The sequence below is a fragment of the Microtus pennsylvanicus genome, chromosome X (assembly GCF_037038515.1).
Source record: "Microtus pennsylvanicus isolate mMicPen1 chromosome X, mMicPen1.hap1, whole genome shotgun sequence".
Lineage (NCBI taxonomy): Eukaryota > Metazoa > Chordata > Mammalia > Rodentia > Cricetidae > Microtus > Microtus pennsylvanicus.
In genome coordinates, this window is record NC_134601.1 from 27,073,093 (window position 1) to 27,088,114 (window position 15,022).

Here is a 15,022-nt window from a genome sequence, read left to right on the forward strand (position 1 = left end):
GGAGGCAGAATGTTGTATACACAATAAATAAATCTTTAAAAAAAAAAGAGCACAATGTGCTCTCTAAACCACCTAGCAATCTCTCCAGTCCCATGCGGCTTCCTAATGGAGCTTATTACACCAAAATCTTTATGCCTATGAAGAAATGCTAGAGGTAGTATTAAGCAGTTTTCCTTTAAGTCTACACTCCAGTCTATGAGGGGAATTCACTCTAAGCTCTTCTCTCAGGGCCCTAGGTATTAGCTAAGTCTTCTAATCATATCTTAAAGTACTCTCTTCTCAAAAACTTCAGGGACCTCTAGAAGAGACTTAACTACATTTCTGTCTTGAAATGCGCCCACATGAAATCTGAGTTGCAGATAAAAACCCAAAATAGAAAGCCTCTCCATCACAAGTTGATCTTGCAGAGCTTTTATTTCAGTGACCAAAAGAATGCAGTTAATGAATTTATGACTAACGTCAGGCATGCACATCTACCTGAAACCGTTTCATTTTTGACTGGCCTAAATTGTTATCATTTTTTAGGCACATCTGTGAATGTTCTGTATCCTGCTATACAGAGTAAACTAACTTCCTCCTGCTCCAGTCTGGTAGTAAGAATTATACTCAGGAGCTAGAGTCCTTTTTAACTAACTAAAGCCCTCTGGATTCTCAGGCTGCCACTACCTTGAGATCGTGTTTACATTCAGGATTGAAGTAAACCACGGTATGGGGAGAAAGACAACCTAAAAGGCTGGATTGTATGAACACCCAGAGAATTGTTTTCAGCTCCGACAGTCAAACTTGAACTATAAGAAAGCTTGCGGTTAACAGTGTCAGGTTGTTTCCTCGCTGCTGCTCTTTCTGATGCAAAGAAATGAATCCATACAAATTGAGAGTTACCCTATGTGGTCCCACTATCAAATTATAGAAAGCACTTCCACTATGAAAATTATATAAAGCAGTTAAGGGACCTTGAGAAAGCAGAGTCCCATATACAGTAAAATGCATCTTGTAATTTCATTTATCTCTCAATTATTTTCACAGATTAGCTTTAAAAAACACAACCAAATACACATGACTCTCAACTCCTATACATAAAAATTGGTCTTTGTTCAATCTCAGGTGACAAGATGTCCCAAGAAACTTGGGAGCCAATCCCCCCCACCCCAGAACCATTTCTTCAGTTATCCCATCAACAGCTTTTCGTTTCTTGAACTACTTTTCCACAGAGGTAATGCTGAGATCAGTCAGAAAGGCTTTCTGAGAAGACTGGCTTGGACTTCTGGGTCTGTTCCAGTCGATTTAAGATGAATTGGCTTGTATCAATGAAGCGCTCAACACAGTTCACAAAACAGGCCTCAGCCCGACTGTCCAACTTTGGCCCAGGTTTATCCATGCACTTCTCCTGTTCAGAATAAGACACAGAATCACAAAGGGCACTTACAAATAAGCCTTTTGCTTGTCCAAATAATTTCATCTAAATTATCTTATTTGCTAATTTGGACCCCAATTTTTCTCTTACCCGTGACACCTAGATTTAAAATCGCATAGTATGTGTGTATCTATACATGTGTGATGTAACTAAGGAAAAGACCACGAGGAAAGAAATTGTGAGGGAGGCAAGAAAAACACATGAAAAGAACAGATATGATGAAGCCCATGACTTTTTAAGCAAAAAATGAATATAAAAAATTTCACATTTGGCATCTTACCAATTGGACACAAGCTTCTATTACATTTTTCAACAAGCCAATGGAAAACACCATTCTCCATCCTCATTTTTACCAGTGGAATCTCTGGCAGTATTTGCTCAAAAGTCAAGGAGCCAGAATATGGCACATCTTGAATATAACAGAGAAAAATGGCAAGCAAAATAACCTTTTCCAGGTGGTAGCATGCACCTTATCTCAGCAGCTGGGAGGCAGAGACATCTCTGAGTTTGATGCCGGCCAGAGCTACACAGAGAAACCCTGTCTGGAAAAAATAAAACAACAACAAAAACTACTTAGGTGCCCTAAAACCAATCAACAAAGAAAATCTATGAATGAACATTTTTTAGCCTTGTTTATTTAAGACAGAGTAGTTTGTCTTTTGAGACAGGGTCCCAAGCTGGCCTGGAACTTGAGATCCTTTGTTTTTCATCTTTGCTTCCCAAGTTCTGGGACTGTACCATCTACCCAACACGCATCAAAGGCTCTTGAATCCCCTCGGGAGGAGTGAAAAACTGGAGTTTTGTAAAGGCCCTATAGTTCACAGATTAAAAAAAAAAAAACAAAACACTGACAATGGGCGGTGGTGGTGCATGCCTTTAATCCCAGTACTCGGGAGGCAGAGGCAGGTGGATCTCTGTGAGTTCGAGGCTAGCATGGTCTACAGAGCTAGTTCCAGGACAAACTCCAAAGCTACAGAGAAACCGTGTCTCAAAAAAAAAAAGAAAAAAGAAAAGAAAAAAAGAAAAACATGGACAATTTCATACATATGACACCCATGTATATAATTTGACCATATTTCCCCATTATCTTCTCAACCCCCTCTACTTCCCAACTCCTCATTCCCAATAAGTCCTCTTCCTACTATATGCCCTTTCTTTAGGATCCATTAGATTTTGGGTTGCCTGCAAGAGCATATAAGGGTCTTCTACTGGAGCATGAGAAACTTCAGGGACTATATCATTTATTGAAGAAAAATGAATTCTCCTCTCCTGGTTCATTATTCTTAAAGTAGTTATTAACCACACCACTTTCCACCCAAACCTAAGGCATCAGAGACTTTTTCTAAAAAAAGAAAAAGCTGGGCATAGTGGTGCACGCCTTTAATCCCAGCACTCGGGAGGCATAGACTTGATCTCTGAGTTCGAGGCCAGCCTGGTCTACAAAGTGAGTTCCAGGACAGCCAATGCTGTTACACAGAGAAACCTTGTCTCTATCTTGGTGGCAAATACCTTTAATTCTACCAACCAGGAGGCAGAAGCAGAACGATCTCTATATATGCCAGGCCAGCCAGGAGTGAATAGCAAAGCCCTGTCTTAAAGGAAACAATTTAAAAACCGAAGCAAAAAAAGCTGGAGGAGGCAGGAAGCCCATTTTGAAGGTCATTTTCGGCTATTCTCAGCTATCCATTCAGTATGAAACTAGCTTGGAATACATGAAAACTTGTCTCAAGAAAAAAAAAAAAGAAAACAAAGAATTGAAGCCCTCTGATCCAAGGCAAACCAGAATTAATCCAGTATTTCTAAAGAGCATAGTCCAGCAACACATAAGTTTACAGGACCAAGCAAATCAATGCAGTATAGTTAGAAGCTTTTAGAGTAAATTTCCTTCATGCTTTATACACAAGACTTAGAGTCTCTCTAATTCCAAAGAATTTCCCTGGCCTCTAAATTCTTTAAGTTTTTATATCACAGGAGGGCAGTGTGCTTGTCCTTGGCAACCAGAACGCTTTGATCTCAGCTACAAAGGAATGCCTTCTGCCCCTCTGCCAAAGTCCCCTCACCGAGACGATTCAATTTCTCAACCTTCAGACCTTAATCTTAGTATTACACAACAACTCACAGTGAAGGCAAATAAATGTGTATGCTGGGAGAGATTATGCCGCTTTCATACTTAATGAGCTAGAGCCGCTTTTCTTTTCATCAGGAGGGGTTATGACTGGGTAACCCAGGCAAATTCCCGAGGAGTCCAGAAATAACTGTCACGGACTCTCTGGGATTCGGGCTCCCTAAAATTCCAGGACTGGGGCTTTGATTAGTCTTAGTGGCCGGCATTACTGCCTCAACCTCAGGTGCCTCTAACACCTCCTAGTGCTGGGTGGGACAGCGGTGTAATCCCTTGACTCCCAACCCTTTGCACCTACGGTCTCCCAAAGTAGTCACCCTGGTCCCTTCCGACCTGGCCTAAGGAAACCAGAGTGCAGTCCGGACCACCCACTCTGGAGTTCCCGACAACCCAGCAAGTCCCGTGGGGCAAGGACACAGGGAAAAGTAGGCACAGCGTCCAGATCCGAGCCCGGGGATCCTCACCCAGCAAAGTTCCGTCATCTGGTGCACCAGCTGCTGGAAGCGCTGTTTCTGCGTCTCCACCTCGATGAAATGCTGCAACTGCGGGTCCACGGTGCCCAATCCCGCGCCCGAAGAAGACGACGAGGAGTCCATCCCGGCGCGACCACGCGGGCCGAAGCGAGCACAGAACCGACTCGCCGACCTTCACGTGTCTGGGTGACGGAACCGGAACCACAACCTCCCCCCCCCCCGCCCCACGCCCTCCCGCGCGCGCGCCGCCCCGCCCCGCCCCGCCCCGCCCCGCCTCAGGAACCGCCCTGTGAGCGCACTGCGTCTGCGCGGGGCCCGCGGCCAGGCCGGTCCCGGAGGGATACCGCGCTGCGCTGGCTTGGCGGGCAGGATCCGCTCCCCGCCACACCCCAACCGCAGCGCTCGGCTGTGGCCTGGAGCGCCATGGGAGCGGATAGCCAAAAAGAAAAGAGCAGTGTAGAGGAAACGAGGAAATTACTTCACACCACGTGGTCCAGCAAAGGGCCAGCCCTAAAACTCCGCCCTGCCCGCTTCCAAATTGGCCCGCGCTTTCTCAGCCTTGGCTTTGCCCCCAGCAGAACTCTTCTGCGAATTAACTGGCTGTCTTGGGCCCCTGGGTCCAGTTCTGTGGTGGGGTTTTCGTCTTGATGTAGGGAAATGAGGCGCTGGCTGAGTTTGTCCCTAACGCTGATTCGGTCAAATGATAATCGTATGTCCACTGTGTGCCAAGCACGGAGGAAGACTTGTGCATTCGTCTACAATTAAGAGGCAGGCTTTAATAAGAGAGAGAAGTGAAATGTGTCGAATTCTAGATTAGGAATACGCCGCGCTAATAATATGGTTTTCTGCAATTCTCAAACAGAGAGCTTCAGGGCGGCTGTGTAATGAATTAAAATAGGAGATACCTTCACTCTTTCTAGTAATTTTATTTTATCAAAACAACCCCTCCCATTTAATGGCACCATTCCAGTCTGTCCTGCCTCCAAACTCTTAAACTTACCCAACAAGCTGTTAGACAACTAGTGGAGCTATTTACATCTTTCCCTCCCCCAGAATGTTCCCATCCCAAATCCAGTCTGTTAGGAGTCTTGAAGTTATGGTCAATACCAGGCACAGAAATCCCTTGGCTTTTGCTCAGAAGCGTTATGCCAGGGACTGGAAGAAGAAAGGCGTTCCTAGATGTCTAGGGGCCTTTATGCATTCAGTAGGAGCATGGAAGGCTAGAGCCCGGGAGCCTGGGAGCCCTCAGAAAAAGTGGAATTAGGGCTTGAAGGAGAGAGGAGATCCACGAAGCTTATCAGCCAGTTCAGGATTCTTCATCCATGACATCTAGAATGTTACTCAAGAGAACTTTGAAACTAGGACGTTCATCTGCTTTCTAAAACCAAAGAAAACAGACAGTGTTACAGTGTAGAATCCAGAATCCCCAAGGAACCTGTATTAATCACAAAGCATTAAGCTGATTAAGCATATCCTAAATACCTAACTGCATACCTTCTTGCTACCATGAAAAGCAGAAAAATAAAAAAGCAGGTCTCCAAAATGTGCTTGTATGCTTTTCATCTCAAGTTATTTTTCATAATTTACTTTTATGTGCATTGGTGTTTTGCCTGCACGTATGTCTGTGTGAAAGTGTTAGATCCCTTGGAACTAGAGTTATAGACAGTTTGAGTTGCCATGTGGGTGCTGGGAATTGAACCTGGGTCCTCTGAAAGAGCAGCCAGTGCTCTTAACCACTGAGGCATCTCTCCAACCCATCCCTTGCATCTCTTTCCAGAAATCAGACATAGACTTCCCATCCCCACTTCCACCTGGTTGTTATACAAACAGTTCTAGAATTGCTCTTTATTTGCTTGTTTTCCAGACAGGGTTTTTCTGTGTAGTCCTGGATGTCCTGGAACTCACTCTGTAGCTCAAGTTGACCTCAAACTCACAGGGATCCTCCTGCCTCTGTCTCCTGAGAGCTTGGATTAAAGGGGTGCACCATCCACCACCACTGATCAAAACTGTGGACACATTCATTGCAAATTTATACACACTATCTCATTATTTCAGAGCTTGGAATGAAGATGGCTATTGAGTATGCTTCACTGGTTGGCAGAACAGAATTCCTACAGGCAAGGAAAATGTTTAGTTTCCAAATGTACTTCCTGTCATCGCCAAGCTAAACGGACAAAAGACTTAACTTTGCAAAGGCCTGAAATGGACCCTGAACAGCCAAGGGTTTTTGTTAGTCTGACTTTAAGATTACAGCTCTTTTGGAGATCCATGGTCAGATTAAACGCTGGAAAGAGACCAAGTTGGCCTCGAACTCACAGAGATCCATTTACCTCTGCCTCCCAAGTGCTGGGATTAAAGGCATGTGCCACCACACTTGGTTAAGATTTGGTCTTTTTTAAAAAAGAAAATTTGTTTTAGTTTTTTGTTGTTTATTTTGAGATAGGATGTCACTCCATATCTCAGGTTGCCCTGGAAGGCAATATATAGCCCAGGCTAGCCTAAAATCATGGAAAACCTTTCACCCTCAGATTCCTGAGTGTTGGGACTACTTTAACCTTCTTGCCTGGAAGTATTTGATAATTCAGGAAGGATTCATGACAGAATGGCTTCCGTCTGTCAGAACCAAAGGGTCATCAATTTCTTAGTATTCAAATCGTGGTTTTCAGAAATAGACAAGTATCAGAAGTTCTGGGGAACACAAAAGGCTCACTGAGTTCCACCGCAGATGTACTTAGCCAGACTTTCTGGAAAAGAAGCCCAGTAATTTCTGTTTTTGAAAATGCCTTAAGAGGCTGGACATGGTGGCACATGCCTTTAATCCTGACACTTGGGAGGAAAAGATAGGTGGATCTCTGTGAGTTCAAGAATGGTCTGGTCTACATAGTGAGTTCCAGGACAGCCAGGGCTATGTAGAGAGACTCAATCTCAAAAAAAAAAAAATCTTTAAAAAATCCTTAGGAGTACGGCATAAAAGTATATGCCTGTGACCTCAGTGTCTGGATGGTAGAGGCAGGAGAACCAGAAGTTGAAAGTCAACCTTGGCTACATAATGAATCTGAGGCCAGCCTGACAATTCGAGACCTTGTCTCAAACAAACCTCTGAACCACACACCTGGCTTGTGAGGTGCTGGAGACCAAAGGAAAGCTTCATTCATGCTAAGTAAACACTCTACCAATTGAGGCACATTCCCCAACCCCAGCAAAGCATTTTTAGAATAGTGAAACCTGACCTTATTTCTAAAATACTACAAGTGCACCGCCTCCAAATCTATAAGATGTCATTTTTTTTAAAATGACCTAGAAAGTTGTCACAGGCATTTAGAGCACCGAGTGCTCTTCCAGTGGACCCAAGCTTGATTCCCAGCACCTACATGGTGGCTCCCAACTGTCCAGAACTCCAGTTCCAGGACATCTGATGCCCTCCTCTGGCTTCTATGGGTACCAGGCATGAATGTGGTACATAGACATACATACAAGCAAACACACACATACATGTAAAATAATAATTTAAAAATATTTTAGAATCAAAACCCAAAAATCAAAGCAGACAAACAAAAGCTATTTTAGGTCGTCCCTTCTGAGAGACAGGGTTTTTTTTAATGATTTATTTAACTTAATTTTATGTGCATTGGTTTATTTATTTATCTCGTGGAACTGCGTTTTCAGACAGTTGTGAGCTGCCATGTCGGTGCTGGGAATTGAACCTGGGTCCTCTGGAAGAACAGTCAGTGCTCTTAACAGCTGAGCCATCTCCCCAACTCTGAGACAGGGTTTTAAATGTCTCACTTAGACCCTCAACCAGAAAAGGTCGGCAGCTAGTAAAGTAGAAGAAGGGCCAAAACTCCTAGGTGAGGCCCAGATGATGATTATAGAAACTGTAACCCCCACTGTCTCTCCTGAGTGCCTTTTGGGAGACGGCATGGTCCTACAAACTTCCTGCTCTTAAAGCTGATATAGGTATTAGGGTGTGGTCTGCTCGTGATACTCTAGCGAGGTTTAGGGTAGGCACAGAGAAGCCATCAGAAGACTAGGACACAGGGCAGAGCGAGAAAGCGTGTGGAGCTACGTCTGTACCCAGGCGACAAGTGACCATGGAGAGAGGAGACTGGCCAGCTAACTGAGACATTAAGGGAAGAGTTTAAGCGGGGACACTACAACACTTACCTCATGCCAGCAACTGTACATGATGGTATATACCCTTTCTGATGCCAGATGAGGCCGGTAGAGGCGTAAGCCTTGAGCAATATGTTCTGCTGTCTCACTGTTAGTAAATCTCTCATACGGCATCTTCCCCAGGGAGTAAATTTCCCACATCAAAACCCCTAGAAGATAAAAAGGAGAAGTGTATTCAGTCTTGTTGGGATATTTGGGCCCTAATCCTTCTGGATGAACCCTAAAGATTAGAATAAGTCGATTTCCTCCTCTGTGAATTTTGCATCTTTTCAGACATCTGCCATGGTGCTGGCTGCACTCTGGCTATGGGGAGTTGCACTATGCTAGACTATTAGTCACTCTAGAAGAGAGACTGGGACTTGTTTGTGTTGGTGGCTTCAGGGTCTGGCAGGGTGCCTGGTACATAATCAGTATTCAGAAGCCTTTGAATAATGAATGGTTTGTTTTCCGGGATATACTGTAAGTTCTAAGAAAACACGGATTATGTCCAGTTTGCTGTGGTTGTCCTCAGAAACCCCCATGGTTCCTGACACATAAGAGGCACCCAAGGATCAGATGAATGATGACAAGAGTGCAGATTTGTACTGTCCTGTTCTGTTCTTTTCTGAGCTATATAATCTATATTCTCTCTTCTCCCCCCCCAGTGTGTGTGTGTGTGTGTGTGTGTGTGTGTGTGTGTGTACGTGCATGTGTGTACATGCATGCCCATATACATCACAGCATACAGTGGAAGTCAGATAACAACCTTGGGTGTTGATCCACACCTTCCTTCTTGTTAGAGACAGGTCTCCCTTGCCGTTTTTCTGGTAGATTCTACAGGCTGTGTGGCCCATGCGCTACTTGTGATTCTCTGGTCTCTGCCTCTCTGCTGCTAAGGGCATACTGGGATTACAGAAGCCTGTGCTCATTATTGCTTCCAGGTTTTATGTGGGTTATGGGGATCTGAAGTCAGGTTGCAAAGCTTACATGAAAAGCAATTTGGTTTGCCCACTGAGCCATCTCCTCACCTTGACCAATATGTTCATATCTACTTACCAAAAGCCCAAACATCAGATTTGCTGCTGAACTTGCTATACATAAGCACTTCTGGTGGAGACCACCGGACCGGAAATTTGGAGCCTACCGAGCTGGTGTATTCATCATCTAGGACATACCTGCAAGGGATTCGAGATTTGTGGCCATGAAGATTTAAGCTTGAAGTGTGCCTGAGTCTTCTCAGCACGTGCAAACAGCTGCACAAACATTTACAGTCTTTCTTGAAAGTTTCTGCTAGCCAGCCATGGCATTCTCCAAATATTACTTTTAATAAAACCTCCGTTTTTATTTCTTTTTCTTTAGGAAAGTATTGATTTGCCTTCTATGTGGTTGAACCCAGAGCCTTGCATATGCTAGGAGAATACCCTATAGTGATATACACTTCTGGCCCTTTTTTGTATTTTCAAAAAATTGAGACAGTGTCTCACTAAATTACCCAAGCTGGCCTTGAACTTTTTTTTTTTTGACACAGGCTTCACAGTGTAGCCTTGGCTGCCCTGGAACTCACTCTGTAGACCAGGCTGGCCTTGAACTCACAGAACCTCTGCCCCTGCCTCCAGAGTGCTGGGATTAAAAGTGTGCGCCACCACCACCACCTGGCTAATTGTGAGCCACGAGCAGCCAGGGTTCTTATCCACTGAGCCACATCTTCAGCCACTTGAACTTTCAGTCATGACACGGCTTGAGCCTGCAGAGGAGCTGGGATTCCAGGCCTGCACCATCAGGCTCAGCTCCCATATTGACTTCTGATTTAGCTTTCCTGATCCACAGGGGTTACAAAGAATAAACAACAACAACGAAAAAAACTAATAAGGACTTCTTTCCTTTTTTCCACTCCACCTTTTTCTTTTTTTCTGCATTTCTTCTTCCCCTTTTCTTTCATCCTGCAGTAGGCAATCATGGTTAGACCAAGAAAGGAGTCATGGAAGAAAGTCAGCAGATTTAGTATCAGGACAAGATACCTGGGAAATAGAGAGATGAAGAGGGAGGGAGGATGCAGAGGAAACTGAGGAAAGGGAAGAGGGTTACAACAATAAAGGAAAGGATGAAGCTGGGCTGGTGGCGCATGCCTGCAATCCCAGGACTGCAGAGGTTGAGTCTGTGGAAGCACAGAGGTCCTTGCACCCATAGATCACTAGGGAAAACTGGAATGTTCAACACACAGGGCTCTTCTCCAGTGAAGGGGATAAAATACCTGCTTTCCTTCCCGGAAAGCTGGGAGTGGATTTTAACAACTGGTGACTTTGTTACCTGTGGAGGCAGACCTCACCCCAATTCCCCAGAATGGTTATCCCAGACTCCTCCCTCCTAGACCATTACCCATCCTTAGGGGAGAGGTCGCACACACTTTATGCTCTGCTGACCTCTATGCTACCAGGGACCACACTAGATTCTAGGCCTTTTAGCTAGGAACACACCCTCATGGTCACACGTACTGTGTAAGTCTTTCTTTGGTGGGGCAGGGAGAATTCAAGGTAGGGTTTCTCTGTGTAGCCCTGGCTGTCCTGGAACTCTGTAGAAGGCTGGTCTCAAACTCAGACATCTATCTGCCTGCCTCTACCTCCTGAGAGCTGGGATTAAAAGTGTGTGTGACCACTGCCCAGTGATGTAAGAGTTTCCATGCAGTCACACCATAAACTTTATTGTGCACCTAGAATTGAACAATTGTTGCCTGGAAATCTTTCCCTAAATTGTGCTGTGTTTTGAAATATGCTAACAGTGAACCGCCTGGCATTAGACTTCCCAAAGTCTGATACAGGTTCACCAAGTCATTCTGCACTGGGTTTCAATCTCATCTCTTCGAGAGTTCTCTTCCCTGCCTGGATATCTGCAGGGTCACCCTCATGAGTCAAGACACTAAAGGAGGGGGCTGGAAAGATGGCTCGGTGATTGACTGCTCCTCCAGAGATTCTGAATTCAATTCCCAGGAACTATATGCTGACTTACAACCATCTGTAGTAGGATCAGATTCCTTCTTCTGGTATGCACAAAGACAGAGGACTCATATATATAAAATACATGAATAAATACATCTTTTATAAAAGACACTAACGGAGGGTAATGTGGGAGGATAGCTGTGAGTTCTAGACCAGCCTGGGCTGCCCAGTGAGTTCCAGACCGGCCTGGGCTGCCCAGTGAGTTCCAGACCGGCCTGGGCTGCCCAGTGAGTTCCAGACCGGCCTGGGCTGCCCAGTGAGTTCCAGACAAGTCTGGGCTGCCCAGTGAGTTCCAGACCAGCCTGGGCTGCCCAGTGAGTTCCAGACCAGCCTGGGCTGCAGTGAGTTCAAGACCAGCCTGGGCTGCCCAGTGAGTTCCATACGGGCCTGGGCTGCAGTGAGTTCCAGACCAGCCAGGGCTGCAGTGAGGTCCAGACCAGCCTGGGCTGCCCAGTGAGTTCCAGACAAGCCTGGGCTGCCCAGTGTGTTCCAGACCAGCCAGGGCTGCCCAGTGAGTTCCAGACTGGCCTGGGCTGCCCAGTGAGTCTGGGCTAGTCTTAGAAAAAACTAAAAAGATAAGAAATATAACCAAAGAGAGAGAGAGAGAGAGAGAGAGAGAGAGAGAGAGAGAGAGAGAGAAAGGAGTGAACTAAATAATTCAGAATATGCAGCTATTACAAGACAGTATAATGAGAACAGAAAGCCCATGCATGATGGTGCATGTCTTCAATTCTACCTGCTCTATATAGTGAGCTCCAGGGCGGCCAGACCTACATAGAGAGACCATGTCTCAAAACACAAAAACAAAAAAATAAAACAAAGAGATTGAAAATTATAATGTGCCCTTGTTTGCTGTGTGTTGTTTTTGCATTTAAAGTGGATGAAAAAGTCAGGTGTGGTAGCAATGCCTGTAATCCCAGCAGCAGAGAAGTGGCAAGACAGCATACTGATGAGTTTGAGGCCACCATGGACTACACAGCACAATTGTTTTTCCAAAAGAAACAATAAACAGGAAGATGAAAAAGACACACTCACCTAGACAGGCCAAAGTCGGATACTTTCACAACTCCTTGATCGTTTACCAAACAGTTTCGAGCCGCCTGCAGTACAAGAGATACCAGTGAGCCCTTGGCCCCAGGTTAAAGACATGATGCTTCTGCCTACCAGCAAAATAAAACTGGGAAGACTGATGGACTTCAGCTAAAGGCACCTCCCACCTAAAGGAGTTACTTGATGTTACTGAGGTGTGTGTGTGTGTGTGTGTGTGTGTGTGTGTGTGTGTGTGTGTGTGTGTATGTGTGTAGTCATACATATACATGTATGTGTGTGCATGTGGAAGCCAGAGGTTGAGGTCAGGTGTCTTCCTTGATCACAGGGTCACTGAACCTAGAGCTCACTGGTTGGGCTAGGCTGGCCAACACGCTTGAGGCCATCTGTCTGTCTCTGCCCAAATCCCTAGTGGTGGAATTACAGATGTGGGTTGCCACACCGGGCTTTTACAGGGGTGCTAGGGATCTGAACTTGGCTCTTTTCTTACCTTGAAGGTACTTTACCAACAAAAATATCTCCCTTGCCCTTAATTTTGAGGTTTTTGTTTGTTTGTTTTTTAGCAAGAGGGTCTTAACCTGTACTGCAGGCTGAACTAGACCTCACTACGTAGCTCAGGCTGGCCTCAAACTCATGGGACGCTTCCTGTTTCAGTGTCGAAAGTGCTGAAGTTATGAGGGTGAGGCAGCCTACTTGGGCTGAGCCTGAGAAATTCTGCCGCTTTCTCATGACACGGAGAGCAACCCGCTCTGCATTCCTAAACTAAGCGTGCAGAACAGTTTCATTCATGTGGACCACTCCGCTTCATTGAGCCGATAAGAGAATTCAGAAGGAACGCTGGGCAAGCGTGTTTTGTCTTCTGGAAGGGAGACTAGAGTAATCTGAGTCTCCATCTGGCTGAAAGAAACAGAGGTACAGACTGATGCCTGCAGGGGCTAAGCAGGCAAGCAGAGTGCAGTGGAGTGGGCAGAGAGTGCAGGAGCACACAGGCCTGGCATGAAGGCGACAGCTGCAACCCAACTCCAAGTGACTCTTAGCACAGACAGTGGGATTGTGGGTCCTGCCTTCTCAGATGGTCTAGATGTTCAAGAAAAACTACAAAGCGCACTTGTGTTTTAAATGTAGAATATGCCTCTTTAAGTATTATAATATGTTAAGTATAATAAAAAGAGTTTAGGGCTGGAGAGATGGCTCAGTGGTTAAGAGCATTGCTTGCTCTTCCAAAGGTCCTGAGTTCAATTCCCGACAACCACATGGTGGCTCACAACCATTTGTAATGAGGTCTGGTGCCCTTTTCTGGTCTGCAGACATACACACAGACAGAATATTGTATACATAATAAATAAATAAAAATATAAATAAATAAAATAAAAAGATTTTAAAAATCACGAGAGAGGGCTGGAGAGATGGCTCAGAGGTTAAGAACACTGGCAGCTCTTCCAGAGGTCCTGAGTTCAATTCCCAGCAACCACATGGTGACCTGCAGTCATCTATAATGATATCTGGTGCCCTCTTCTGGTCACAGGCATAACACTGTATACATAATAAATAAATAAATCATAAAAAGGGCCTGGTGGTGGTGGCGCACGCCTTTAATCCCAGCACTTGGGATGCAGAGGCAGGGAGATCTCTGGGAGTTTGAGGCTAGCCTGGTCTACAAAGCAAGTTACAGAACAGTCAGGACTGTTACACTGAGAAACCCTTTCTCAAAACAACAAAAAATAAAATAAAAATAATAAATAAATCATATAAAACCATGAAAGAACTGGAGATGTGGTCAGTTGGTAGAACGCTTGACTAGCAAAGCCCTGAGTTCAGTTGCCAGTACTGCACAGACCAGGTGTGGTGATGTCCACCTAGAATCCTAGCACTCGGGAGTAGAGAAAGATCAGAAGTCCAAAGACAGCCTGGTCTACATATAACCCTGTCTCAAAAATAGAATAAAATAGAAAGAAAAGAAAAGGTGGATCAGAATGTATCCATGGGTCCTCTCTGTGACTCTGCTGTAATCAAATGGTAGCCTTGTACCAGGAGTGGCCCTAGTGGGAAACACAGGACTGCTCTTCTCTTCCAGGTCTAGAATGGGTAGTGTTTCCTCACAGGTAACAGAGACTCAGGGCAAGTGGCAAGCCTGGAGAAACTGAGGCTGGAGACAACTGATGGGCTCAAAACTGGGCCAGATGTACACTGAATCTGTGATGTTTTCTAGAGAAAATCTAAACCTTGGGACTTGCAACCCCCCCCAACATTGTATGCTATATCTTCCAATGCTCGTCCCACCCACTGCTCCCCACCCCAGTCCTTCTGAGGTCCCACCAGGTCTCGGTGAAGGAACTGCTTCGACTCCAAGTACTCCATTGCTTCACAGACATCTTTGCACATCTCCAGCAGCTGCTGAGTCTGGAAGCGGTGGCGCATCTCCCGCAGGTAGTTTAAGAGACAGCCGTTAGCCATGTACTCAGTGATGATGAAGATGGGGCGCTGTTTGGTGCAGACTCCATACAACTGCACCAGCTTCTCATGGAAAAGATTCCTACAAGAGAGACAGGGAGCTAGTCCTCCATTTTGCCCCTGCAGACCAGTTATAAAAAAGGGAGGGGAGGGAAGGGGTTGGCCTAGCATAGAACATCCAGTAAGATAGCACTCGAACTCACAGAGGTCAGCCTGTCTATGCCTCCCGAGTGCTGGGATTAAGGTGTGTGCCACCAGCGCCCAGCACCTCAGGAGCTCTTTAAGGTAACCCACCAAAGGGCCCTCATAACAAACCTCAGTTCCTGTCACTGTAAGTAATATTAGGCCACAGTGTGCGGTCTTTATGGTT

General features: G+C 45.4%; 2 protein-coding genes across 3 annotated transcripts in view; both read right to left on the reverse strand.

The window, feature by feature from the left end:
- Positions 1 to 388: 388 nt before the first annotated feature.
- Timm8a (translocase of inner mitochondrial membrane 8A) lies at positions 389 to 4,208 on the reverse strand. Its single transcript, XM_075958797.1, has 2 exons — positions 4,001 to 4,208; positions 389 to 1,387 (listed from the first exon to the last, which is right to left on the reverse strand). The coding sequence occupies exons 1-2, from the start codon at positions 4,130 to 4,132 to the stop codon at positions 1,226 to 1,228; spliced, it is 294 nt and encodes a 97-aa protein (XP_075814912.1). The 5' UTR covers positions 4,133 to 4,208; the 3' UTR covers positions 389 to 1,225.
- A 707-nt stretch (positions 4,209 to 4,915) lies between these two features.
- Btk (Bruton tyrosine kinase) overlaps positions 4,916 to 15,022 on the reverse strand; it is a 45,834-nt gene continuing 35,727 nt past the window's right edge. Inside the window, exons 15-19 of one of the 2 annotated variants that reach the window (XM_075957828.1) lie at positions 14,518 to 14,734; positions 12,190 to 12,254; positions 9,218 to 9,336; positions 8,174 to 8,331; positions 4,916 to 5,387 (exon numbers count right to left, since the gene is read on the reverse strand). In XM_075957828.1, the coding sequence (XP_075813943.1) occupies positions 5,316 to 5,387; positions 8,174 to 8,331; positions 9,218 to 9,336; positions 12,190 to 12,254; positions 14,518 to 14,734 (631 nt within the window). In that variant the 3' untranslated portion in view covers positions 4,916 to 5,315. The remainder of the gene's footprint in view (positions 5,388 to 8,173; positions 8,332 to 9,217; positions 9,337 to 12,189; positions 12,255 to 14,517; positions 14,735 to 15,022) is intronic. The other variant, XM_075957829.1, reaches the window with a different exon arrangement.

What these genes read in the sequence shown, in the direction of transcription:
- Timm8a (XM_075958797.1), bottom strand. Translation starts at nt 4,132, where the DNA reads ATGGACTCCTCGTCGTCTTCTTCGGGCGCGGGATTGGGCACCGTGGAC. An exon ending in AGATGACGGAACTTTGCTGG is followed by an intron (nt 1,388 to 4,000) that starts GTGAGGATCCCC and finishes TATTCTGAACAG; the next exon opens with GAGAAGTGCATGGATAAACC.